We start from the raw sequence: 25,080 nt of genomic DNA, 5'->3' as shown, positions 1-25,080 counted from the left end.
CTGGTCCTTGACATTATGCAAACACAGATCTTGAAACAGTGCTGGAGTACCACTGTTAAAATCACTGCAAGAGATTCTTCTCTGTAATGAAGCTGTTACTATAAGAACTGGCTTTACCTGTTTAATTAGCATTGGTTACCCAAAGGGAAGCTAAGGACGAGTTCTGTAAAGATGCAGAATGTTTTCTGCTAGAGACCACCCTCTCACAGAATGACGAATTCCCTGGGTTCCTTCAAGGGGAGGGAGAACACATGATAGTAAAAACACTTAAAAACTGATTTGTACAGATATTAAGATATTAGGCATGCACAGGGGGCCTTCCAACCGTAATTACAGTAGAGGTTAGACCATTAGGGCATATAGGGCACTGCCCCACCTATCTCACCTGCAAGGTCTGGGTGGAATAAAATTAGAATTAATCAGCTCTTCCATCTGTCATTGGCTCTGGCTCCACCTACTGTTGACCTCCCTACATTCCACCCTACCAGCCCCATTGGGCACCAGCCACCACTGCCTAATGAGGGTAAAGAGGCCCTGAAAGCATTTTAGTAATGCTACTGTATTTTTAAAGTAAACATATGGCACAGTATAGCCAAGTGCTTAGCTGGCTTTTTTATGTATAAAGATTTATAGACCACCCAACTCTAATTATTCTATGGTTCTATAGTCATGGACCTCTCTAAGCTTTAGAGATGCATAGTGCATGCCATAGTGCAAATGTTCAAAAAACAGTGGGGCACTGTTGCTGTTCCCTGTTTAAAATAACCTTTCTAACAGCCCTATAGTCATTCAAGAGCTCATCCATGAACCTACACAAGCCCTGCCCCTTTCTTTTTAATGTGACTTGCCCCAAAGTGAGTCCTGGTGAAGTTTGCCCTTTCTTTAACTTTTAGCGAAACTAGTCTCCTCCCTGGCCTGCTGACCAACAACAGAAAGTAATGGCATGCAAAAGACAAGTTTTTGTTAGTCACACCCTTTTCCTGCATTTCCCTTGATGGTGCAATGGGGAGTCGCAAAGAGTGGTTCTGTCACTCTTGAGAACCTGTCTGCTTTGTAAAGAGCATTGTGAATGACTCATTATTTACTAAGCAAATGTGTATCCTGCCTTCCCTCCAAGGCAATTGTTCCATTTTATACTCACAACAACCCTGTGAGGGAGGTTAGGCTGAAAAGTGGAAGAACTGACTCAGAATCTCATGGATGAGCATAAGATTTTGAAACCCAGGTCACCCTGGTCCAAACACAACACTCTACCAACTACATATTCAGGGATTGTTCAGTCTTTTAATGTTGAGCTAAAAGGCTTTTTCCAGATCCTGATTGACAGGACATACACTTAACTCAGAATCAAGGTTCCAGTCTTACAGGTTTTAAGCCTTAAACTATTCCCTACTTTGAAGTGTCTTCTGCATTCCTCCTTAGTTGCTGCCCACTTACGATACGTAAGAGTTCTAGGTGAGCCAATACCATGCAGATGTAGGTGAGGTTTCAGTATCCTGGGAATTACTCCCAGTTACTAGAAATTCAACTTGGCATTACAAATAATGAGTTTACAAACCAGTCCTCATCCCGTTTGTAAAACAATGATTTTCTTTTAATGTTTGCTTTATTTTACTTCAGGCTCTTCAGCTATCATCTTGGTCACCACATCATTAGCTCTGTTTTGCAAACTTCAGATGATTACAAATGGTGTCAAACTCTGTTCCAGGAAGCATATTACAAGGCCATGTGATGCTTGCCCTCTCATTTCCTACACATTTTTATATTCATAGACTTAGTTGGCAGCTCTTAGAAATAACCACTAGACTCATTGCAGCCTGTATGTTCATTTTTAGGCTGAGGATGTTGGCGATTTTCCAAATGCTCAGATGCTAATTAGGAAAATTAGAATCTAGTCCTTATTGAGAGTTTCAGTAATTCAGCAGAATACTTCTCTGTGAGCTATAATTAAATTCAGGAACCTCTGTCAAGGGAGAGCAAAAACAAAGAGGGGTGGATACTTATTTTGTCAATTGTTTTCTTCTCCAAGTCTGCTGTACATTGGATTTGCCAATTCTTCCTGCTCTGACACACAGTCAACCAAAACAAAAAGCAAGCTAACACTACTGGAAAGAAACAGCCTGGATGAGGCCTAGCTGGTAGAGCAGTGTAAATTTGTCAAAATACTCTACAATAAAAATATTATTTTTCTGTTGCCTGAGTTTGAATATATTATATCAGAGACTGCAATGCTGTGTCTGAGTCTGGGACTGGTATGCTGAGTTTATGGAGAAGGAAGTAGGCTGTATGCAAGACCCTTCTAAACCCTGGTTCCAGAAAGTGTTAAAATATAAGCCAGAGTGTTTGTTGTCGGGAAGGAAGGGAAAAGAGAATGTTAGCCGCTTTGAGACTCCTTAGGGTAATGATAAAGTGGGATATCAAATCCAAACTCTTCTTCTTCTTCTCTTCTGTGTTGAGGTGACAGCCATTAAGAGAGACAAAGGAAAGGAGCTCTGTGTGAGATGACAAATGGATGGGTCCCTTCCCCCAGTCAGCTCGCAAAGCCCTCAGTTAGTTAGAAGGACAAAGCCAGAGTTTAGAGTTGAAAGTTGGAGTGGTATCACCTAGTAGGAAAGCAGCAAGCTAGAGAGAGAGTCAGAACAATATTTGAGAGCAGTGTTTGATTTCTGTTTGAATCCAAGACTGCAGCCAGAGACAAGCAAGACCCTTGGGTGTTAATGCGGTGAACCCCTCCACTGTAGGCTCAAGTTGTATATATTTGTAAATAAACCATATATCATAAAGACACCACAGTCTCTGCTGGGCCACATTCCAAAAGGAAACATGAGTCCTAGGTAATTGTCTGGAACCCCTGGAATCTTGCACTACTTAGAGATTGCCATGGCAGGCAATAGTATCTTTGTGTCTGAGGCTAGTAAATTACCACAAACTACTATGAGAGAAGGTAGAGAAGGGAAGAGGTTTGTGCAACATCAGTTCTTGTGATTGGCAGACAATATGAACCCTCCAGATTGCCTGGACTGGCTGTAAATATCAGATGCCTGACTATTATTTTGGCCAGTCAGCAGAGCCAGACTTTCAGAGTCTGCTTTCAGGGTGTGAGTGTAATCTCTCTTCTCAGAAACCCTGAGCTAAAAAACAAAACCAAAAGCGAAACATCCTCCACATTTATATTTCACTGCTGAGATTTTTTTTTTTTAATAATACTATTTGTATATTGTTGGTAGTGACTCATTGGCATGTCATCCTTGCTAATCTTCACAAAAATTATGTGAAATGCAGAACCATTACTATTGCTACTATGATTTAACAGGCAAGATAAGGTGAGTCAGGGTGAGATAATATGACTTGCCCAAGGACACCCAGAAGTTTCCTCAATATAGGAAAGAAGCCACAAGTAAAAGCATCTAAAGCAGGAGTTGAGAACCTCAGGCCCACAAGCTGAATGTGGCCCCCACAGGCCCTTCTAGTCCATAGGACTCTTACAGGATTGTGCCCCCTTCCTAGACCACATACGACCACATCCCTCACTGGCCTTGTTTTCGAACCACCCTCATGTGCTTGACTGGAATCTATCCTTGATAATGTCTCTTACTTGCCTTTTGGGAGGGTTTGAATGTAGTCTACTCTATACAAAGGTAAGAGTCATAGCTTTTGCTCTACCCACTTTTTCATCTGTCCCACCACTGGCACATAGCCTCAGAACAAAAAGAATGCCACCTTTGAGCAGAATAAGGTTCCTTACCCCGGATCTAAAAGGTGGAGATCAAAATAGGACTCCATCCAATGGAGCAGATTGCTGAGAGGTTGAGATTTAAGTAGCTCAAATGGTATCTGAACCCAGCGTATCCACTGAATGAAACCACATACAGAGTTTTGTAGTCCAGCCCCATGTCAGTGCCCAGCACAGAGGAGCAAATGCTGGAACCCATTCAGGGTTAGTGCCATCATTACTTTTAATTTGTTTAAATTAGTCCCCCTCCCCCAAGCTGGACAGTTACCATCCATAGGGTAATAAAGATGGTGATATTGCAGCTGTTTTAGCTCAGCAGTTCCAGGGTAAGCTGCTGCCTGACTCTGTCCCTGCCTTAGTAAGCCAAACTGCCAGACTCTTACTAGAGAGGCACTGAGGAAAGTGGTAGCAGACACAAGTTTCCTGCTTTTCAGGGTAAGCCACCAGGATAGTGCTGCTGAGGACCCTCAAACCTGGAACCGACCCTGTTCATAGCAATAAAACTACATTGCAATGCAAAATGTTAACTATGTATCCAGTCTATAGATCATTTTGCCATTCAGTCCTTGAACTACTACTACTACTTGTGTATATGCTAACTTCATATAAATAATGTCTCAGGCCTATGTCCATTGATGAGGTTAGACCAGGGGTGCTGACTCCTAGGGGCTGAACCCCTTTGACCCCCCCCCAATATTTGTTAGCAGGGGGGCTTTGCCCCCTCAATGTTTGTCTGGGCGCAATGCCCAAACACGACACTGTTGTGCACAATGTTGAGGCTTTGCACGATTGCACAAGCCAGGAATGTGGTGGCGCCTCCTCTTGCTGCAGTGGAAGGGAAGCAGCCCATGGCAATGGCAGGAGACGGAGGAGTTGCTGGTTATGGAAGCCAAGCTGCTGTGTGACGCCTGGACGTAACACGCAACACTGTCGCATCAGGCATCTGAGCGTCACACACAATATCTGGGTGTGATGTTGTGCACGATGTCAGCCCCTCCACGCCAATATTTTTCCAGAGTCTGCATGCCTGGGTTAGACTAGTTCAGTAGTAGAGCAGATACCTTCAAGGAATCACCAACGTGGTGCCCTTAGGCACCAGTGTGCCTGCCACTACCTCCCATGGCACCTGCAAAAGGCCTCAGTAAATACCCCTTAAAAAACCCACAATGTATGCGAGGATGTTTGCTCTTCCAGCTCTGTTTCTGTTTGCACTGACTGGGTCTCTCCTACACTGAACACCTGCCTTAAACATTTCATGTCATTCCAGTACTGAACACCCACTCACCTTCTGAATAATGGAGAGGTGCAAAGAGCTTCTCTCTGTTAGTGAGTGTAGTAATGGCTGATGTAGGTTCTTTCACCCACACTGATGCATACATGTACCATTTTGTGGACCTGTCCCTTTTTACTCTTTTAGATCTGACAGCCTTTTTGTGCTATGCTACACCTCTACAGCAGCCATTTTGTGCTATGCTGTGCCCATGTGGCAGCCATTTTGTGTTATGCCACAACTCAATGGCCCACACAAAAAGATGGTTGACCCCTGTCTTATTGGCAGAAGGTCCCAGGCTTAATTCTTGGCATCTCCTATTTAAAATAAAAGGATTAGGTAACAGGTGATTTGAAATAGCTCTGCTCAAGACTGGAGAACCATTGCCTGTCAGAATTGACCATTCTGAGGTAGATGGACCAATACAGTAGTTTGACCTGGGATAAGGCAAGAATGCTGTTTTCCATCAAGACAGTGCTGGTCAGTGTATTGCATTGCCTGAAATGTTGTTTTGAGGTGTGAGAGACCCACATTCAAATATCTACAGTACTTAGCTCTGTGGTCCAGGGCAAGTTTCATTTCCCTCAATTTCAGCTGGCTTACAGGGCTGTTGTGGAGATAAACGATGTGGAATTTCAAAAGCACATTGAAGAGTTATCCAGAACTGGTTAATAAATAAGGCTGAGAAACTGATTCCTGACTGGAAAAGATTCAGTTGACTTGAAATAATATTGATGTAAAAGCCATATATCCTTCCATCCTTCCATCTGCAGTAGTGTAGCACAATGTTCCTGCACACTTTAATGTCAGAGAGCAGAAGCCTATCAACACACTTGATTTAATTACATTTTTGTCACCTAGCATGATGTCATAGTAGCTTAAGATGGAAAAATGTATTCTCAGGTAATACAGCTTTAAAGAATTAATCTAAGAATGCACATTATAATGCATGGGCTACTGCAACCCTTCTGTGAAAGGTGCTGCTGAACAAGGAGTCCACAAACAGTGCTCAGGATGGGGATCATTTATGTCATGCTGGACTGCGGAGATGCTTGGAGCACATCCGAAATGTGGTGTGATGACAGGAATGTCCCAGCTTCCCAACTCCAAGATTAGGAGGACTAGCCTGTGCTGTGGAGGTGTTCCAAGTACCTCAGAGGTGGAGGAGCATGTCAGGGATGAGCTCCAGCCCTCCTTCAGAGCTAGAAAGGGAGGTAGACAACTGTAAGTAACCTTAGAGATGCCCTGTCTATTCCACCATTACTAAACCAAATAAAATTTATAGTGTTTACATGTAAAAATATTTCGAAGTTAAGTAAGGTAACATCTCCTGACTAACATCTAAACAGGTAGTCCTGTTAGTCTGTTGCTGCAAAACAAAACAAAATTCTGTAGTCCTCATAGAGTTTGGCTATAATCCTGATTTTCCCAGGAGAAATCCCTGTTGGACTTAATAAGACTTACCTCTGAGTAGACATGTCTAGGATTGTGCAATTGCAGTTTTAAGCTGCAGTAAAGAGTGTAGTTACAAGGGCGTAAATTCTATTAAACTACGAGAGACTTGCTTCTGAGTAAATATGTAGAGGGCTGTATGGTTATTCATTTATTACAGTAAAAGCATTTTTGCATCTGAGGAAGTGGTCTGTAGACCACAAGAGTTTATGACATAATAAATTTTATCTCTAAACACACCAACCATTTCTTCTTTGAAATTGATCACAAATGCATTAATTGAAAAGGTGTGCAAGTTGATGACTGTAACAAATAAATAAATTGGGGGGCAGCTTGAATTAACATCTTTGCACTTGAGGATAATGGTTTAAATGCACCAAAATAAAAGAGAGCTGCAGCTTCTTGAAGGCCCCCTGCACAGACAGTTGGGTCAGCCAGAGCTGTTTGTTAGCCTTTTTCCTTTTGCATTCCACTTTCCTCGGTAGCTTTTTATTAGTGATGGTGGAAACCCACTTTGTAAAAACAGTATGCCTTCCATCCTGATCTACTTAGAAAGCCTACTGATTTCAGCGAAATTTGATTATGCTTAGGAGAACGTCGGTCTTAGATTTGCTTGCTGCAGTCCCTGCTCTGCTTTTTATGCTCATAGTAAAGCTGTAGTAAAGAGTGAGATTTAAAAATAGAAGGATTCCTGTGGGAGGACATCCCACTACAGCTCTCAGGCTGCCTGTGAGTGGAGCTCCTTTCCTCCTATTGTCAGGCAACGTGATTTTCCTTTGCAGCCATCGAGGGGGTACCTCTAGTCGAGATCCCCCTTCCGCAGGCAGACTTCTCTCCCAGTCTGCAGGCCCCTCGTTTCCTCCCCTTGGCTGACCTCTGCAGCGAAGCTGTCAAAAGCTCCTAGAGGCGTCTTTCCCGACTGCCTGGCAGCCAGTCATTCAGGAGAAAACCTGCCCCATATTAGAGTTCAGCGAGCCCATGACGTCACCCCCGAGGGCCTAGTTGCCATATATGGCTATCAGCTTGGGCGGAGCTTCCCGTTTCATGGCTGCTCCGGGCCTACGGCTGCTGCTCCCGCGCAGGCGCCTTGTTAGCTTTGCAGCGAGCTGCCGCTTTGCCACACAGCGGGGAGAGGCCATGGCTGACAGGCTCGCGGCCAGGCGAGCGTTCACTTGAGTTTTGCCCTTGAAACTCAGGCTGAACAGTGTGAGGTTGCATGCGGCCTGCAACCTGAACGCTGTTATTAGGTTTCCCAGCAAAGGGCGAGAAGCTGGCTCGTTTTGCAGGAGCGGGAAAGGACCCATCACCAAAAGATTTCACCTCCATTTTTAGCAGAGAAATCTTCCCAGGGTGGAAGTTGCTTCTTCTGCGGCGATGCGGCCTCTTTCCTTTGAGCTATTAATAATTGAGAAAAGGAGTTTCCTTTTGTGCACTGGCCTCCAGAAGTCAAGTCAGCCAGCGCAGCCTCAGAGACAGATCTGTCACCACCAGAAATAGTGACAGCTGCCTGTTCCAGATGTGCGGGGCTGATTGCAATACAATGTATTTAAGCGCCGCAGGGGAAAATAAATAAACCCATGTGATGGTAGAATAAACATGAACGACGAGTTCAAATGCAAAAACAGGCTAGGATAGTGCAATCTGATCCTATGCATGTTTAGTTCAGTGAGGATTATTTCCTATGCAGTTAGTTGTGCCTAACCCCACATAGAACCTGGTGGTTACACACCTACCTATGGGTCTTTCCTCCAAATCAAGGAAGAATTAAAATTCCCAAATTTTTTTCCAGATGTGTGCAGATATATTTAACCAGCAACTGCTGTTTTTCCTATGATTCATGCATGTGTTTAGTTCTTTTCTGAACCAGTGGCAGTGAGTTCCACATATTAATTTCTTCCAGGTTTCTTTTAAACCTGATATGTTTATTTCATTGTGTAACCTCTATTTTTGTCAAGATCACTGGGTGATCTACAATATTTATATTAAAACAATCAAAACAGTCATAAAATAATTACACCAATAGCAACATCTGCATTCCTACAGCAAATGAAAGGTAAGGTCCAATGTAGCGCAAGCAAGCATACGTACACGCAATAGTGGTTTACTCTCCAGCTCTGCAACATCCCATGACTCCTAAATCTGTTCCAGAGGGTTGGGAGACATTCTCAAGCAAATTTGGGGTGTGTGAGGGGGCTGGAGGGGGGGATAAAAGAAATTGGAGGTACTGTCATGCAGCTGAATTTCTGTTAAGTGAGTGGACCTCATTGCATGTCATCCAGAACACTTCAATTTTAATTGGTCTCACCAAACAACTGCACTCAATTCCCCCCCCCCCAGGCAAGGCCTGTTTGAAAAGGCAAGTCAGTGATGAAAACCCACTAGTGAAGGTGCCATATGTATCTTCAAGTGAAAGGACAAGAGACAATAAATGTGTCCGCAGCAGGTTGGAGCTGAAGATTGATATACGCAGATGTTTTCCTGCATGTATTTAGGTTCTAGTTCATTATGGAGTTTTATAGGCTCATCTCAACGCCCTGAATTAGACTGGGTGGCATATTAGCAATTAGTGGAGGTCCCATGAGCCTGAGCTTTCTCATCGCTGGACTAGGGGGGAGGTTGCAAAGTCTTATAAGTCCACTGAATACAATCCTCTCCTTCTGATCCAAGTAGGTACAATAAGGTTGCCATACGTCCAGAATTTCCCGGACATAGCCACTATTTAAGGACATATATAAAAAATGGAAGGGGGGAATCATGAAGGAAAAGTATATACAAATATCCAACAGTTGCAGGGGGAAGGTCAGGCAGGCCAAAGCTCAGAATTAGCTCAGGCTTGTAAGAGAGGTTAAAAATAATAACAGTTTCCTCAGCTATGTTCAAACTAAGATGAAGAATAAGCAAGTACAGCACAGTCGTACCTTGGATCCCGAATGCCCTGGAACTTGGACGTTTTGGCTTCCGAACGTCACAAACCTGGAAATGGTTGTTCTGGTTTGTGAACGTTTGTTTGGAACCTGAACATCTGATGGGGCTTCCACGGCTTCTGATTGGCTGCAGGAGCTTTCTGCAGCCAATCAGAAGCCATTATTTGGTTTTTGAACATTTTTGAAGTCATTTTGGAAGTCGAACATTTTGGAAGTCAACTTCTAAGGTACGACTGTAGTAGGTCCTCTGTGTGGAGAAGACTGAGAAATGCTGATGGGTGACAGAGAGAAGGTGGAGAACTACTTAACACCTACTTTGCATCTCTCTTCACCCAAATGGAAAGCAGTGGCCAACCTGGTGAGAACAGAATAAACGATGCAAGGAGGGACTTGAAGCCCAAGCTATTAAAAGAGGTGGTAAGGGAAGACCTAGCTACTTTAAATTAATTCAAATCTCTAGGCCTAAGGCCTGATGAGTTGTGCCCAAGGGCACTACCGTATTTTTCGCTCTATAAGACGCACCAGACCACAAGACGCACCTAGTTTTAGGAGGAGGAAAACAAGAAAAAAAATATTCTAAATCTCAGAAGCCAGAACAGCAAGAGAAATTGCTGCACAGTGAAAGCAGCAATCCCTCTTGCTGTTCTGGCTTCTGGGATAGCTGCGCAGCCTGCATTCGCTCCATACACACACATTTCCCCTTACTTTTCAGGAGGGAAAAAGTGAGTCTTATAGAGCAAAAAATACGGTAAATTAGATTGCTGATGTAATATCAGAGCCTCTGTATAAATTTGAGAATTACTGGAGAACAGGTGAGGTCCCTGCAAACTGGAGGTAAGTGAATATTGTTCCCTTCTTCAAAAAAGGGAAAGAAGAAGACCCAGGTAACTACCAACAGCTTGACGTCAGCACCAGGAAATGTTTTAGAACAGATAATTAAATGGTTGGTCTGTGAGCACTTAGAAAATAATGCTGTGATTACTAAGACCCAGCATGTGTTTCTCAGAAACAACTAATGCCAGATGAATCTCATTTCATATATTTTTTTTATAGTGTTACAAGCTTGGTGGATCAGGGGAATGCTGTGGACGTAGTGTGTCTTGATTTCAGCAAGACGTTTAACCAAGTCCCCATGATATTCTTGCAGAGAAGCTGGTAACGTGAGCTGGATGAAGTAACTGTTAAATGGATTTGTAGCTGGTTGACTGATCAGACCCAAAGAGTGCACCCTAATAGTTTCTTGTCATCCTAGAAATAAAGGACAAGTAGCACCCAGTTCTGGGCACCACAATCTGAGAAACCTTATGAGGAACAGTTGAGGGAGCTGGGTATGTTTAGCTTGGAAAAGAGGAGACTGAAAGGAGGTATGATAGTCACGTTCAAATATCTAAAAGGCTGTCACATGGAAGATGGAGCAAACTTGTTTTCTCCTGCTCTGGAGGCTGGGCTCGAACCAATGGCTTCAACTCACAAGAAAGGAGATTCCAACTAAACATCAGGAAGAACTTTATGACAGTGGGAGCTGTTCAACAGTGGAACAGACCCCTCAGAAGGTGATGGACTTTCCTTCATTAAGGCTTTTAAGCAGAGGTTGGATGGCCATCTGTCATGGATGCTTTAGTTGAGATCCTTGCATTGCAGCGCATTGGACTAGATATCACTCAGGGTCTCTTCCAAATCAACAAATCTGATTCTATGCTATTTGCTTCCTCAGTGTTTCCTGCATCTGCTAGTACCAGCTCTATAGACTGCAAGAGACAGCAGCTCAGCAATGAAGTCCTGGCCTGCCAAGGACTAACATCTGCCTCCTTTGGCAGCCATTTCCAGGCCAGGAGATTGAATTCTAGAGTGGCAGTTTGAATATCTGAGCACTGGGGCGGCAGTGGGAGGGGGGAGCATGCTAACATAATTACTCCCCCAGCACCCCCTACATCTGCCAACAGAGCCAAAAGCTGTGATAAAGATCAGCAGCCGCCTTTTCGTGATTATACACACAGGGTGCTATTAAACTAAGTTTTACTCAGAGTAAACCCTTTTAAATTAATGAACATGTCTAAGTTAGGTCATTAATTTCAGTGGTTCTACTCTGAATAAAACATGGTTGAATACCACCCATTGTAACTCTTGTCTATTTTACTGTATTTTAAATATATTGGAAGCCACCAGAGGACTCTGGCTAGTAGGTGGGTCTAATAGTCCTAAATAAACTTGGGGTGGAGTAGAGCGGTTTAGAATCAACTGAACTGATCCCAAAGGTATTAATAAATAATGTTTTTTGTCATGCATCTGAAAGCACACGGTGTTGGGGCCCATTTGGCACTCACTGGGGAGGGCACTGGATAAAGTTGGTTTAACAACTGAAGAGGTCTTGTTCCTAGGTATCACTGCTAAGCTTCAGTTGGTGGGGGGGGGCACATGGAGCAGGTCTGTCAGTGTTGAATGGATAACATGTGGGGATACACATGGGCAGAGGAGATCCTTAAGATACCCAGGTCCCAAGGCATGCAGGGTACTAAGGGTAAGAACAAGCACATTGGATTGTGTTTAGAAGCTAGCATTGTATTAAACATTGTTCATGAAGCCATAGTCTCATAAGATAGTCAGATGGGCTGAGAGGGGAGAATAAATGTTTATGGATTGAAATTTGCATTTGCGCATTTATTGTCATAATTAGGTTTTAGATTCAATTAATTATTTCAACATCAATTTTTTAACTGAGCTTTTTGAGGAGTGGGAGGCAATAAAACATATACCAACCGATTTTACAGTCAACATGATAGCATCCCATGGAAGTAACTTCAAAGTCAACATTTACACCAGTGAAAATGCCTAGAAGGTAAACCCCAACCTCTGTTATGAAATCCTAAATCATCCCTCAGAATATGAAAATAGCAGAAAGGAGCTCCTGAGCATATGCATCTTGTCACACTGGAGACCCCCAATAGCTTTTACATTTCTGAGGTTAGGAACCAGGGATTTCAGTTCACAGGACTACCTCCCACATATACTTGCACAATGCTGCCTTTATTTAGAATTGAATTATCATCTCCAAGGTCTCAAACTCAAACTATAACTGCTTTACCACCCTTCTTGCTAGACCATATAATTAGATCTCTATTGTCAAAACCATCCTTCACACTATGCTGGATAGTGACAACATCAGTTTCTCTGTACAGTAATAGCAGATCAAGTTATGCAGAGTCCTTATCCAAAGCTACATTTTCATGATTCCCATTTGAGCGGACATTGACACGTTGGGATGGATTCGAAATGCTGTTTTTTTGGCCTTAGAATGTGAATCTCTTATACAATGCCTGGTGACATTTATGTGCACCCTTAGACTGGCTGGAGAGGAGTGCGCTTTGAGTTAGTAGTGCAACAGGGCCTTCTCCTTGCATTGAATCAACACTGCCTTCATTGTTTTGAGGTTGGCTTTCAACTACAGCGTGAGCCATACATGAAACATCCAGCCACACCTCGACATAAGCACTCATTATGGAGGTCCACTCGGGGTTGCTGCCATATCTTCAGGTTGTTCCCACTCCCCTTTCAAAAAGATCTGTTCAGATTTGCGCCATACTTGTTTTACAAGCTGAAGACCCAGGCGCTGTGTGTGTGTGTGTGTGTGTGTGTGTGCGCGCGCGCGCCTATAGCTGGAAAAGCGAGAGAGCTCTTGCACATATTTATGTTCTGCATCTTTGTAGAAAAGGGATGGCTTTGAAGGAGCCTGGTGGTGTTGCTGGAGTCTTGTGCAATTCAAGTCTCAATTTCCCCTGCCTTAGTTCCTCCCTCCCTTCCTCGCCGCTTGCACAAGTCTTTTGAGGAAAGGCCGGGAGTGAGGCGGTAGCTGTTGCGAGACCGAGGGCTGCGCATCGCCTCCGAAACGGGCACAGCCACTTCTGTCTCGTTGCTGTTGCCACTGGCACGGTAACATGGGCAGTCGCATTTACTATGCTACCACCTGGAGAGCCGGGGGGACGGGGAGAGGAGAGGACACAGATCGTTGCCCCGGAGTTCTCCAGATCGTTGCTCCCAAGCTGGCATTGTCAGGGAATATGGCGTTTGCGAACACAATAAACCGTGCGGAAGAGAGAAGAGGAGCGCGGGGGTGGGGGGGGGAGAGGAGGAGGAAAGGCAAGCTCTCCTTGGCGGGTTTTAAAAATATACCAAGCCTAGCGAAATAAGGGGAAGGAGAGTTGCAAATGTTGCTATGCACCCCAGCTTGCAACATTTCCCACTCAGCTCCCCCCGCACAAGACTCGTCATTTTTCAAAAGGAAGTGCACACTCCTGTAACAACAGGGGAGCTTTCCCTCCCGCCCCCTCGTCGTGGCAAGAAAGCATCGCGGATGCATTTCCACGCACCGCAGAGCGTGCAAGCTTCTGGTTATTGGAAATACTGTAAGTGCGGACAGAAGGCCGATGAGCGGAGAGGCAGCCAAGAGGGAACGAAAAACCAAGGCGGGCTGTTGTCCTGCTCTCGCTCCAAAGGGGTAAATCACTTGAAGCGCCGCCATGAAGCTCCCGCCGCCGCCTCCTGCTCCTTCCCCTGACAGCCTGCCAATTACAACCCTGCCTCCCAGCCCCCACCCGCTTTATCTGCCTCCACCAGGCATCCCTCCCAGACCCACCCTCCGTGTCACGTGGGAAGGAGGGAAGGGGGCTGCCAGGAAACTGTGCTGCTGGCCAGGGAACTTCCAGTGCCCGACTTCCTTTTTGCGTCCATTACGTCACTGGTGCGCGCCGGCGGCCGCGCGTCTTTTCCGGGAAACTGAAGGAGCGACGTTTGGGACGGTGTTGCTTGAGGAAAGGCGAAAATGGCGTTGTGGGTGCGGGACTTGCTGGCTTCTGGAGCGCAGCCGGTACCTCTGCCGGCCGAAGATCGATCGGTTTGTGGTTTACTCCGCGCTCGTTGCCGGGTACAGGTAAAAAAAATGGGCTCGTGTGAAAGAAGCGGGTGGGTCTTGGTCCCTGTGCGAGGGGCGGAATGAGGTCCCTCGGGGTTGCTTATGGTTGGGGCGCGGGAGCTGGGAGGACACCCCCCGGAATTGTTAGACTGCCCTCGCCACCCCCCACCCCCAGTTAGCGTAATTAGTTGCTCGGGGTGGTGGTAGTTGTAGTCCCAAAAGCACCTGGAGGCAAGGGGCTACCCCGCTTAGCTTGACATAATTCCCTTTTGCGTTCAAAGCTGGGTAGGGGGCCAAGGAGAAGGGATTTGGTGCCTTTCCTTACGTAGCGAAAGCATGGTGCTTTTCTCACGGACATAACTGAATCTTCCACTTTCTTGACTAATTTAGAACTAGGGTCCAACTAGGGAAACTGAGAAAGTCCCTCAGTGGTGTTTTTGACAGTCATTGTCAAGTACCGCACAGCAGTTAAGAGATTATTAATGGGGCTGATGTTAACTGATTTGGGAAATTCTTTGAGGTGTATAATTCAACACGTGGTAAATGTGTTTTCTGTTGTTGTTGTTTTGCCCCCTGCCAAGAGCTTGGGCAGGTAACAGCATTAAAAGTATAACAAAATGGTACATGATAAAAAGAAGACTAAAGTCCCCCTGTTAAATCCAAAGTCCTCTTGACCAAAGATAGTTTTACAGCTCATTTAGAAAGTATACAGATTCTGGACTTCAAGGTGAATGGAGTTTCACAGTTCTGTGACTTGGAAGCATTTCTTATAAGCATTCATAGTTTCTTTCTTTTTGTCTTATCTATTACCATTCAGTTAACAGAATCTTTCCAAATTTTAGTAGTGGCACTACCAATTTGTGACTCAGTGGGATGTGACTCATATTGTGTTCTCTGCTGCACATATTTGTATACATTTACTTCACCAAGTATTGGATCTTTACACAGAGAAAGAACCAGATCTCTTATCCATCTTTTCACCAGCATACAGTTTTAAATAACTAGATTGGAAAATAATCTAATTGCCAGTTACTACGTATTAAACTGTTGTAGCATTTCAACCTACAGTATATGTTTAATTTTTTCTGACTTGTTTGTATTTAGGGTCTTCCGGAAGATCACTTCTACATAAAGTGTAATGGTCAACTTGTTAATTCTGAAGATGTGCTACAAGAAGGAGCTGTTTACAGCCTGGAACCAAGGCTGTGTGGTGGAAAAGGAGGTGGGTTCACGGTTGCAACTTTGTGCTAAATAATTAGAATACTATGTAACTCTGAAAGTGGAAATTAATATGTTTCTTTCGTTGCTAGGAGCTTGTAAATGTAGCTATGAAAAGCAAAGTCTAGTTTTCTACCAAGCCTTGTTTCTCAAGCTTTCCCAGAATGAGCTGCTTTCTGCCAACACTAAAATGTTTAACCTACCCTGTGTGTAACTGAGCTAAGAGTAATTCTGTGCAAGCACAAAACATTTTCTTAACTACATAGATGCAAAATAAACTTAGTGAAAAATCCTTAACATCTATCTTAAATTTCTGCATGTAGCAGTGGGAAGAAGACAAATATAAATACAAAAGGGTGAGATCACAGTCTTGATGAGCCTTTCCCAACCTGGTGTCAACCTGTTTCAGACTACACCTTCCATCAGCTTCAGCATCTGGTTGGAAAAGGCTGATTTTGAGTAGGCATCCTTGCAGTTTAACACTACATTACCAAATAATCTTGCTATAGTGTTCTCTTATTCTTACCGTTATGCTGCTGACAGCTTGTAATTCCCTCCTAGGTTTTGGATCTATGCTCCGAGCACTTGGTGCTCAAATTGAGAAGACAACAAATCGAGAAGCTTGCAGAGATCTTAGTGGAAGGAGACTTCGAGATGTTAACCATGAAAAAGCGTGAGTCATTTATTTCTCACAGAAAATTCCTCTCCACAGAAATGCAGACTAGTAATTTTTTTTTTGCAGGCTAGTGTGCTTATTTTCAAGGTTGGTTAAAGCAGTTAGCCCCTTCAGATGCCCTTATTACATTATATATAAGGAGGTGAGCAACACATGTAGAATTGCAGAACAAATGCTAGGAGTGAGCCTGAGATGAGTATTGTGGGATTTTTATTCCTGCCTGAAGTTTGATTGGTCTGGCTTGAACTTTGAAGAAGAGTAGAAGAGTTTGGATTTGATATCCCGCTTTATCACTCCCCTTCAGGAGTCTCAAAGCGGCTAACATTCTCCTTTCCCTTCCTCCCCCACAACAAACACTCTGTGAGGTGAGTGGGGCTGAGAGACTTCAGAGAAGTGTGACTGGCCCAAGGTCACCCAGCAGCTGCATGTGGAGGAGCGGAGACGCGAACCCGGTTCCCCAGATTACAAGACTACCGCTCTTAACCACTACACCACACTGGCTCTCCAGTTGGTTTCAACTGTTAATTTTACATATTTCTGCTCTTGTGAAGGGCAAACTAGAAATATGCTACTTAAAATAACTTTCGTGGACAAGGCATGTATTTACCCTTCCTGGCTTTCTCTGCAGTAGTTAAACATCTGGAGGATTTTTATTTTCCTTTCTGGTGTCTCATTGACAGTGACCCCTGCCAAACCCCATCAATTAATAAAGACAAAAGTAATTTTTAATGTGTTTTGGAAGGAAGCAAATGAAAGTGTTTTCTTGTGTTTTGTAGGAAGATGGGAGTTTTTAACACTCACTGTTTAACATGGTTAAACTAAGGAACTCATCCCCAGTAGTGGCCACCAACTTGGATGGCTTTGAATGAAGATTAGACAAACTCATGGAAGGCAAGGCTACTAGGCATGATGGTTGTGCTCTTTCCCCACAGTTGGAGGCAGCGATGCTTTTGAATAAAAGTTGCTGGAAACCATAGGAGGGAAAGAGTGCTCCTGTGCTTGAATCCTGCTTGCGGGTTTCTCACAATCATCTGGTTGGCCACTGTGAGAACAGGATGATGAACTATATGGACCATTGGCCTGATCTCCTGACACTCTTAATTGCAGGTGGGCAGACTCATGTCCAGCTTGCAGGCTTCCCACAGGCATCTGGCCAGCCAGTGCAAGAACTGGGTGCTGGACTAGATGGGCTGTTGGTCTGATCAGCAGACTCATCTTCTGTCCTGTTCCACCCAGAGCTTTTCCTCCCAGCAGTAGGCAGAAAGAGTGCTTGATCTGAAGCTATCAAGCTAATGGCAGAGTGGACGCCTGAAAGTGCATGTAGTGTCATGTGGCTTTTACTCTCTTAACAGAATGGCCGAATGGGTGAAGCAGCAAGCGGAACGTGAAGCGGACAAGGAGCAAAGGCGTGTGGAAAGACTGAAGCGCAAACTTGCAGAGCCGAAACACTTTTTCACAAACCCAGACTACCAGCAGCAGTGTCACGAGATGGCAGAAAGGCTAGAGGATTCCGTTCTCAAAGGTAGCACAGAGAGCAGCATTGGTCGTTATGCTGGATTGCACATCTCAATTGGGCCCTTATTTAGTTGCAGCTAAATAGCTTGTCATTATGATGGTCTGGTGTTGAAGCGTGTGCCTGTGTATTTGCCTTGAATTTTCAACCTCTGGGTTGGACAGCTCTCTCCTTGAATAGAAAGTTTTCTTCCGTTATAGGTGGGACTATGATCCAAAGGTGTCTCTCACTCTGCTTACTGGATGCTCCTGTGGGCAGAAGAGAAAAGAGAATTGTCAGTGATTTTCCTCTTCTCCTGTAGCTTCCATTCCACCTCCCTCACTGTCCCAGGGAGGGGAAAGGGTTTACCCAACCCTCCAAAGCAGATTTTCAGCGGGTGGAATGTGGGGTTGCCGAAACGTGCCTCCTTCCTCTTCTGCCTGCATCAGCATCCAGTTCATGGAGTTCTGCTGAAGGCAAGTCTAGGTCCACTTCCCAGTCACTGACCTCTCATGATCACTACCTCTCAGTGACTGAGCTGCTCTGTTACAGTGGCTCTGACCATGCAGGGATTGCCATGGTGTCCTCCTTGCTGTCACTGGATTAGCTGCTTCGGAATCATCGTGACTTGCAAGACAACCTGCAGGCACAGAGAACAGTTTGTAGAACCTTATGAGTTTGAACTCTGGGGTCTGTGAACAATCTAAGTGAAATTGAACCCTCTTATTTGTGGCAGTCCTCTGCGGGCCTTGGAATGGCACCTCGGCATGCAGATTGGTTCAATGATATCATTGCCTTGTGATGAAAACGTTTGGGAAAATGGCTGCTGAAAATTAAATTCCTTGGTGTTTATTTTGATAGTTGGATTTCGATAAATTTTAAAAGGCTGCTCTGAGAATTTAGTGGAACACTCCCCCCCCCCCGATTACTCTGTGGAAGAGCAATAAAATGCAAAGCAAACGGGATTTTCAAATTATTGATTTTGTTATATTTCTATCCCACCTTTTCTCCCAAGGAGTTCAAGGTCACCAGTTCTCCCCCTCTCCATTTTATCATTGCAGCAACCTTGTGGGCAGGTTAGGCTGAGAAAGGCAACTGGCCCAGCATCATCCAGTGAGATTAATGGTTGAGTGGCGATTTGAACCCTGGTCACCCATGTTCCAATTCAACACTAACCACTATGGTTTGCTATCATCTGCACTGAGTACTGGTGATGCCTTAAATAACATTGTCAGAGCTGAAAAGTAAGCTAAACGAAACTCCCATTTAGTGGGAAATTAGAGAGAAATAGAAATTGTACTTTCATTTCTTAATTCTCATACCTGTTTTTTTATTATGTCTTTGTCTGTGTTTGATTTGAAATGCCAGGGATTAAATGGAGAAGGAAGAGTTGACTGTTTTTGCTCCTTTTCAGGCATGCAAGCGTCTTCTAGCACAATGGTCTCGCCAGAGAGCAGTGAGAGCCGGAAACGGCCGGCTGATTCTGAAAAGGGAGCCACGTCTGAGAAGAAGAAGAAGTGCTTTTGGTGAGCATTGCAGTTTGATCCTTTTAACTAGATGAGAAGGTGCATGAATAAAGATTGTAAGGAAAAGGAACAGAATTGCTTCCTTTAAAAGGGAGCAGGTGGGCGTAAATACAGTGGCATGGATCCTAAGAACCATAAGCACTGTTCTGCTCGTGAAATTAGGTTTCTCACTGCCTCTGCTTGCAAGTAATCCATTGGATCCAAATGAATAACCATTTCATAGCAATCCTCTACAACAGCTCAGCACGTTGAACCCTTTAAGTTCACTACAGAATGCAGCAGATAAACTAGAAGGCAGCTTATTACAGCAATATTCTGTGTAAGTATTCAAGGTGGCAGAGCTCCATGGTTTCAGCAGAGTAATTGAATGAGCCCCTTGGAATTGGGTGGGAACAGTGTGTTGGCAGTTTCGTGCTTGTTTGGGCGCTTATGGTCTCTGACTTTCTACTCTACTTTTAGAAAGAGTTGCACCATTACCGTGATGTTCAGTTACTTCTATGGAATTTTAGTACTGCAAGAGCTTCACTGGAATTGGTCTTGCATTAATTCCATTGTTAGGACTGGCCCTACTTGGTTGCCTCAGGTGGCAGATGTTGAGGGGGTAGTGAGTGGGTTGGTGTCCCATGCAGCCTATCCTGCACCCCGTAAGCTAGCCTGCTGCCTTCAGGTACAGTGAAGGATGCTGAAGTAAGATCCAGTTACCAGTACCCTCAGCTTCTGTATATGAAATTGGGTAGGAAAATGTGTTCTACATTGCCAGAACTTGTGTTCTTTTCATAGTTGTTGAGGCAAAAGGCCTTTGGGCAAATTGCCAAACCTCTGTGCTTTGCTGATGCTATTTGTTAAAACACACACTTTTTAAAAATGGATTTTCATTGATTGTGGCAGGTTGGGGGTGGAAGGTTTGGAGGACCCTGACAGTTCACAAGACAGCAGTAGCAGTGAAGATGACGACTCACCTGGCACATCAGGAAGTTGCACAGTGTCATCTGGCAACCGCGTGAAGATGGTGGAAAGTACAGAACAGTGTCCCAGCAGTTCCGAGGATTCCAGAAGCTGCTCTTCAGCCTCTGATGCAGCTGAGATTTTGCAAGAAGAAGGGAAGGGTGCTAAAAAGGATCTGGTAGAGGATCCACCTATCACTGAAACTGCAGCTATTGAGAAACATGAAACCGCCAGGTCAACAAAGGACAGAGATCAGGCGCATGCCTCAGATCCGCAGGAACCTGTGAGCCAGTTACAGAGCACAGTAAGTATGATGCTTATTATGTCTGATTAGAGGTGTATGTGTATATATATATATATAAATATATAAATGCAACTTGCTACCATTTCCCCTAGCTTCTGTTTTCACTCACAGTGTGATGATTGCAATGTCATGTCTCATCCTTCCAGATACATTTTTGGGAGTGGGAGAGTAGGATGGTGGTGGCTATTGTTATTTATTTAATTTATTTTTCAGTAGATTCTGCTGACCTACACTCACACTCACACACACTTTCAGCTGGGCCCTGAGAAAAATGCTGTCCCATTTATTGGGCTGCTCTGGTCCATGGGGTCACGAAGAGTTGGACATGATTAAACGACTAAACAACAACAACTCTTAACCATAGATCGGGGTGGAGAAAGTGTGGCCCTCCAGAAGTTGCTGGGCTGCAACTCCCATTGGCTGGAGCAAACAACATCTGACAACATCATCTAACAACATCTGGAGGGCCATAGGTTGCCCAACCCTGCCACAGAACCTCTTTGGTTAAATTGAAACATATATACAGGATTTTTGAGTCCTGTAAGGATGCTCCTATAACTTAAACTCAACACGCACCATGTTAGATGACTGCAATATCCCAGATTGAAAACATGTAGTTGTTTTTCCCATTTCCTTTTTGCTGAAAAGCTTTTTGTCTCTTTGGGTATTCATGGCACACATTTAAAACACTGCCTGTTTCCCTTTGTTTTTTGTTAGGAGACTTCAACAATAGATCTTTTGGATTTCAACTCTGTTGCTGAACTGGAAGCCATAGGACTGGACAAGCTGAAGTTTGAGCTGACGGCTTTGGGACTGAAATGTGGGGGCACCCTGCAGGAAAGAGCAGCACGGCTTTTCTCAGTGAGGGGTCTGCCGAGAGATCAGATAGATCCTGCTTTGTTTGCTAAGCCTTCAAAAGGGAAAAAGAAATAATTTTTAAAACTCTGTTTTTTTTAATTTTTCAAGATTCTTCATATTCTGCTGATTTTGTATAGTGATCTCTTTTCCAGGAAAGAAGAGGCAAATTTGTTCAATCTTTAAATACAGTTCTTATATGAGTAACTTGGGGGGGGGGGAGTGAAAGTTTTTGCCTGCTGACTCATTGTTGCCTTTTTTGTGCAAGTCCCGATAGCTTTTGCACAACAAGATCATAGCAAGATCATAGCAAGATGCCATGTTTGTTTTTGTTTTTTTTCGTTGAAGCCTGTTTCCTAAGAGTAGGGAGTGGCAAATGTTTTAAATGCTATAAAGTTGTTTAAAAATAAAAATAAAATTCTAAGAATGGCATTGGGTGATACAGAAGAAAATGAATGATAGGAAAGAAATGCTGTATGTGGTTGTATGAATAGTTAATAAAAGCCAAAGCTACGGACTGTGGGTTGAATCTTCTCAAAGCTGATTTCATGTTTGCGACTGGTGTTTTTAATGCAATACTTGTTGCAAGGATACCGACAAACATGTGAGAGCTGTTACTCATCAACCTGGGGCAGCGCGCCCTTCCAGGCAACATCTATTATAGTAGCAAGCCCATTTTGGGAACAAACATTGTTTGGATGTTTTTCACAAGCCAATGCTGAGGTTTCAGTTAACTGCTGACAAACACCAGATATGCCAAGGCCTACTAATTTCATAAATAAAACCTTAATTCATCTGTAACTAGAAATAGGCAAAGTGGTGTACTTCCTTCTGTGAAAATTCTCCATGGGCTAAATGACCTGCATAACCATAGTTTGACCGTTCATCCATTCTCCCTTGTTCAATCTCTTTTCTCTACCATTTATTTTAAGAAACACACAAGGAGGCTACATCTACACCAATAAATCATATAAAATACAAGTGCATTTGCCATTTATTAATAGATTCCACTTACATCCTGCCTGCCTTCTACCAAACCCAAAGAGGTGGCCTCCTATCCAGGCACAGACCAGCCCCTCCTTTTTATAATTATTGCCTTAGCTGGACAGGAAGTGGTCTCTCACCTGCTGCCCATGCCACCTTTAACATAACATTTCTCACTTTTGCACTGCTCCAAACCCTTTCTATGGCCTCCGGAATGTCCTGGCTTTAAGCAAGGTTTGTTTATAATGTAGTTACAGTTCGTAGCAGGTGCTAGGACTGTCACGAGAAGGGTTTCCCTTAAAAAAAGTCCTGATGCACAGCTTAAATCAAATGATATCTGCTGAAATCTGCATTTTGCACAGGTATAATCTAAAGACTTCCATTTTCAACCAGCAATGCTGATATGAGGGGAAGAGGGGAGCCTCTGTATGCCTTGCTATATGGGAAACTACTTGTGTAAACGGGTACCGGTACATTTCCTGCAGTTCCAGGGCTGGGACCTCCCATCTGGAGTCTGGGGCTGGTGTCTACGCTACTACTTTATTTGTATAAGCTTAGACCGCCCAATTACAATTAATGATTGTCTTTACAGGTGTGGTTCCCAAAGAAATGGACTCTGAGCAAAATTTCCCATTAGCTTTTCAGTGCTCTAGCCAGCCAGCAATGAGCCTCCAAAGAATGCCAATATTTCTGTTACTGAAGTCTTGGGCTTGCAAGAGCCCTGCTGTCAAGTATAATGTTTAATTGAGTACTTTTGCTGAATATAGAGTGGGAAGGACTGAGAGGTGGTTTTCTATGGCGAAGAGGCCAGCTCTTTCCTCCCAGCCACTGCTAATAATGCAAGGATTATTATGCCCAGAGTAGTTACTTGCTCTGTGGATATGATTGGAAGCTGGATCGCTCTCTATCACTGTTTCCAGAGTCCCTGAAAATGTTCATGTCCTCTTATTAGATCATGGGAAGGCGAGTTGTTTTTTAATTAGTTTTTATTAAAGATTCTTGTGTAACAAGACAAATAAATAAAAGTGTCTCCATTCTCAATTCAGAGTCTTTTTCACAGTCCATTTACATTCGGTATGAGACATATGCATTGTGTGGTTTGGGATGGGGATAATGATATTTTATTCCATTGCGTAGTGTTTGTGCAGGGTTTTTGTGACAGCATCACATGGGTAGGTCATACACACACACACACACACACACACACACACACATGTAAAAGGTAAAGGGACCCCTGACCATTAGGTCCAGCCGTGACCGACTCTGGGGTTGCGGTGCTCATCTCGCTTTATTGGCCAAGGGAGCTTCCGGGTCATGTGGCCAGCATGACTAAGCTGCTTCTGGCGAACCGGAGCAGTGCACAGAAACACCGTTTACCTTCCCGCCGGAGCAGTACCTATTTATCTACTTGCACTTTGACGTGCTTTCGAACTGCTAGGTTGGCAGGAGCAGGGACCGAGCTCACCCCGTCGCAGGGATTCGAACCGCCAATCTTCTGATCGGCAAGTCCCAGACTCTGTGGTTTAACCTATAGTGCTACTCGGTTAGTTGTGTTCAGTTGGTTTCAGTGTGGTTTGTTTGTGAGTGGTGGGTGTTTTTGAGTCAGATTAACCATATCGTTTGGTAGAAGGGGAAGAAGGCGAGTTCAACCATGGAAGTAGCTTGTCCATACTTGTTATGTATGCTCTCTTGCAATGTAAATGTGTGGAGTTGCTTTCGCCTATTAGACGTAGGGTTGCCATGTCAGCAGCACCTCAGACCCTGAGATTTCCAGTCCCAAACCTAAGACCTAGGGGTGGCCCAGTGATGTCACAGGGGGAGGGCCTCTTTCCCCTCAGCCACCCACTGGCGGAGGAAGAGGAGTGCGGGGGGAGCGCACCACTCCCCGCAGCGCAATCCCCAGGGTGGCCCCCCACCCATGCTGGGTGCCCCTCCCCTGCCTGATTTCTGCCCCCTTGGTGCCGGAGCATGAAGATCTGCCACTGCAACCACCATGTCCTTCAGTGACATCACAGCTGTTACCCACTGGGTTCTGTTGGGGAAGAGGAAAAGGCCTTGTGCTTTTGTGACATCACAGGTAGTCCTTAGCCAATGGTAACAGTTTGCACAATTGTGGGTGCACCTCAGCAGAGATTTATTTGTATCCTTGTTGATTATTAAAAAATATTGATTATAGCTCACCCTTCATCTGTCATGATACCCGTGGAGGGGGAAACCACACCATAACACTGTTGTGTAGGGGCATTTTTAGCACAATGACTGCATTCCTTTATGGGGAATTTTCCAGGGGCCACATGCCAGAGTTGAGGAGGGCCAGAGGCAAAGGGGAGTGGAGCAAGAAATGTGACTCTTGATTTTGTGCAGTTAGTTCCATTCCAGCTGTGCAAAAGCCAGAGGTTTCTTCCCCTGCCCTCAAATCTCTCAGTCCAGTTAAGCATGAAGCACCGTCACAGTTGAAGGAAACGTGCAAACCATGGAAAAACTGTTGAGGTGGGTATAGAACAAGACTGGTGAGGGACATGGCAAAGGGAGCATCCTAAGGACCAGATGGAGTGGCCTGGAGGGCTGCATTTGGCCTCCAGGCTAAGGTTCCCTAGGACATGCTATGTAGTCATCTATGATTTCCTTTTACCATAGAGTAGGCACAGGCCTCGTAGGCTATCTAGTCTTTCCTGGGCTCAGTGCAGGAAACAGAGGGCTAGAGCATTTCCAACAGTCTCTATTTGAAGACTTCCAGCAAGAGAGAGACCACCACTCCTTGAAGGAACTGAGCCTAGTGTTGAACTCTCTTGCCA

At 44.4% G+C, this 25,080-nt stretch overlaps 1 protein-coding gene across 1 annotated transcript; it reads left to right on the top strand.

Moving 5' to 3' along the window:
* Window positions 1–14,131: 14,131 nt before the first annotated feature.
* Window positions 14,132–21,845, top strand: SDE2 (SDE2 telomere maintenance homolog). The gene is made up of 7 exons (XM_082214866.1): window positions 14,132–14,303; window positions 15,390–15,507; window positions 16,065–16,176; window positions 17,532–17,701; window positions 19,086–19,197; window positions 20,086–20,446; window positions 21,164–21,845. The coding sequence occupies exons 1-7, from the start codon at window positions 14,196–14,198 to the stop codon at window positions 21,377–21,379; spliced, it is 1,197 nt and encodes a 398-aa protein (XP_082070992.1). The 5' UTR covers window positions 14,132–14,195; the 3' UTR covers window positions 21,380–21,845.
* The last annotated feature ends 3,235 nt before the right edge of the window (window positions 21,846–25,080 follow it).

Source organism: Podarcis vaucheri (assembly GCF_965113315.1).
Source record: "Podarcis vaucheri genome assembly, chromosome: 3".
Classification (NCBI taxonomy): Eukaryota; Metazoa; Chordata; class Lepidosauria; order Squamata; family Lacertidae; genus Podarcis; species Podarcis vaucheri.
The sequence above is the reverse complement of the archived record's forward strand: the minus strand, read 5'-3'. Positions and strand labels throughout refer to the sequence as shown.

Coding starts and splice junctions, on each gene's coding strand:
- SDE2 (XM_082214866.1), top strand. CDS start 14,196: ATGGCGTTGTGGGTGCGGGACTTGCTGGCTTCTGGAGCGCAGCCGGTA. Junction 17,702..19,085: donor AGAGGATTCCGTTCTCAAAG/GTAGCACAGAGA, acceptor GCTCCTTTTCAG/GCATGCAAGCGTCTTCTAGC. Junction 20,447..21,163: donor TGAGCCAGTTACAGAGCACA/GTAAGTATGATG, acceptor GTTTTTTGTTAG/GAGACTTCAACAATAGATCT.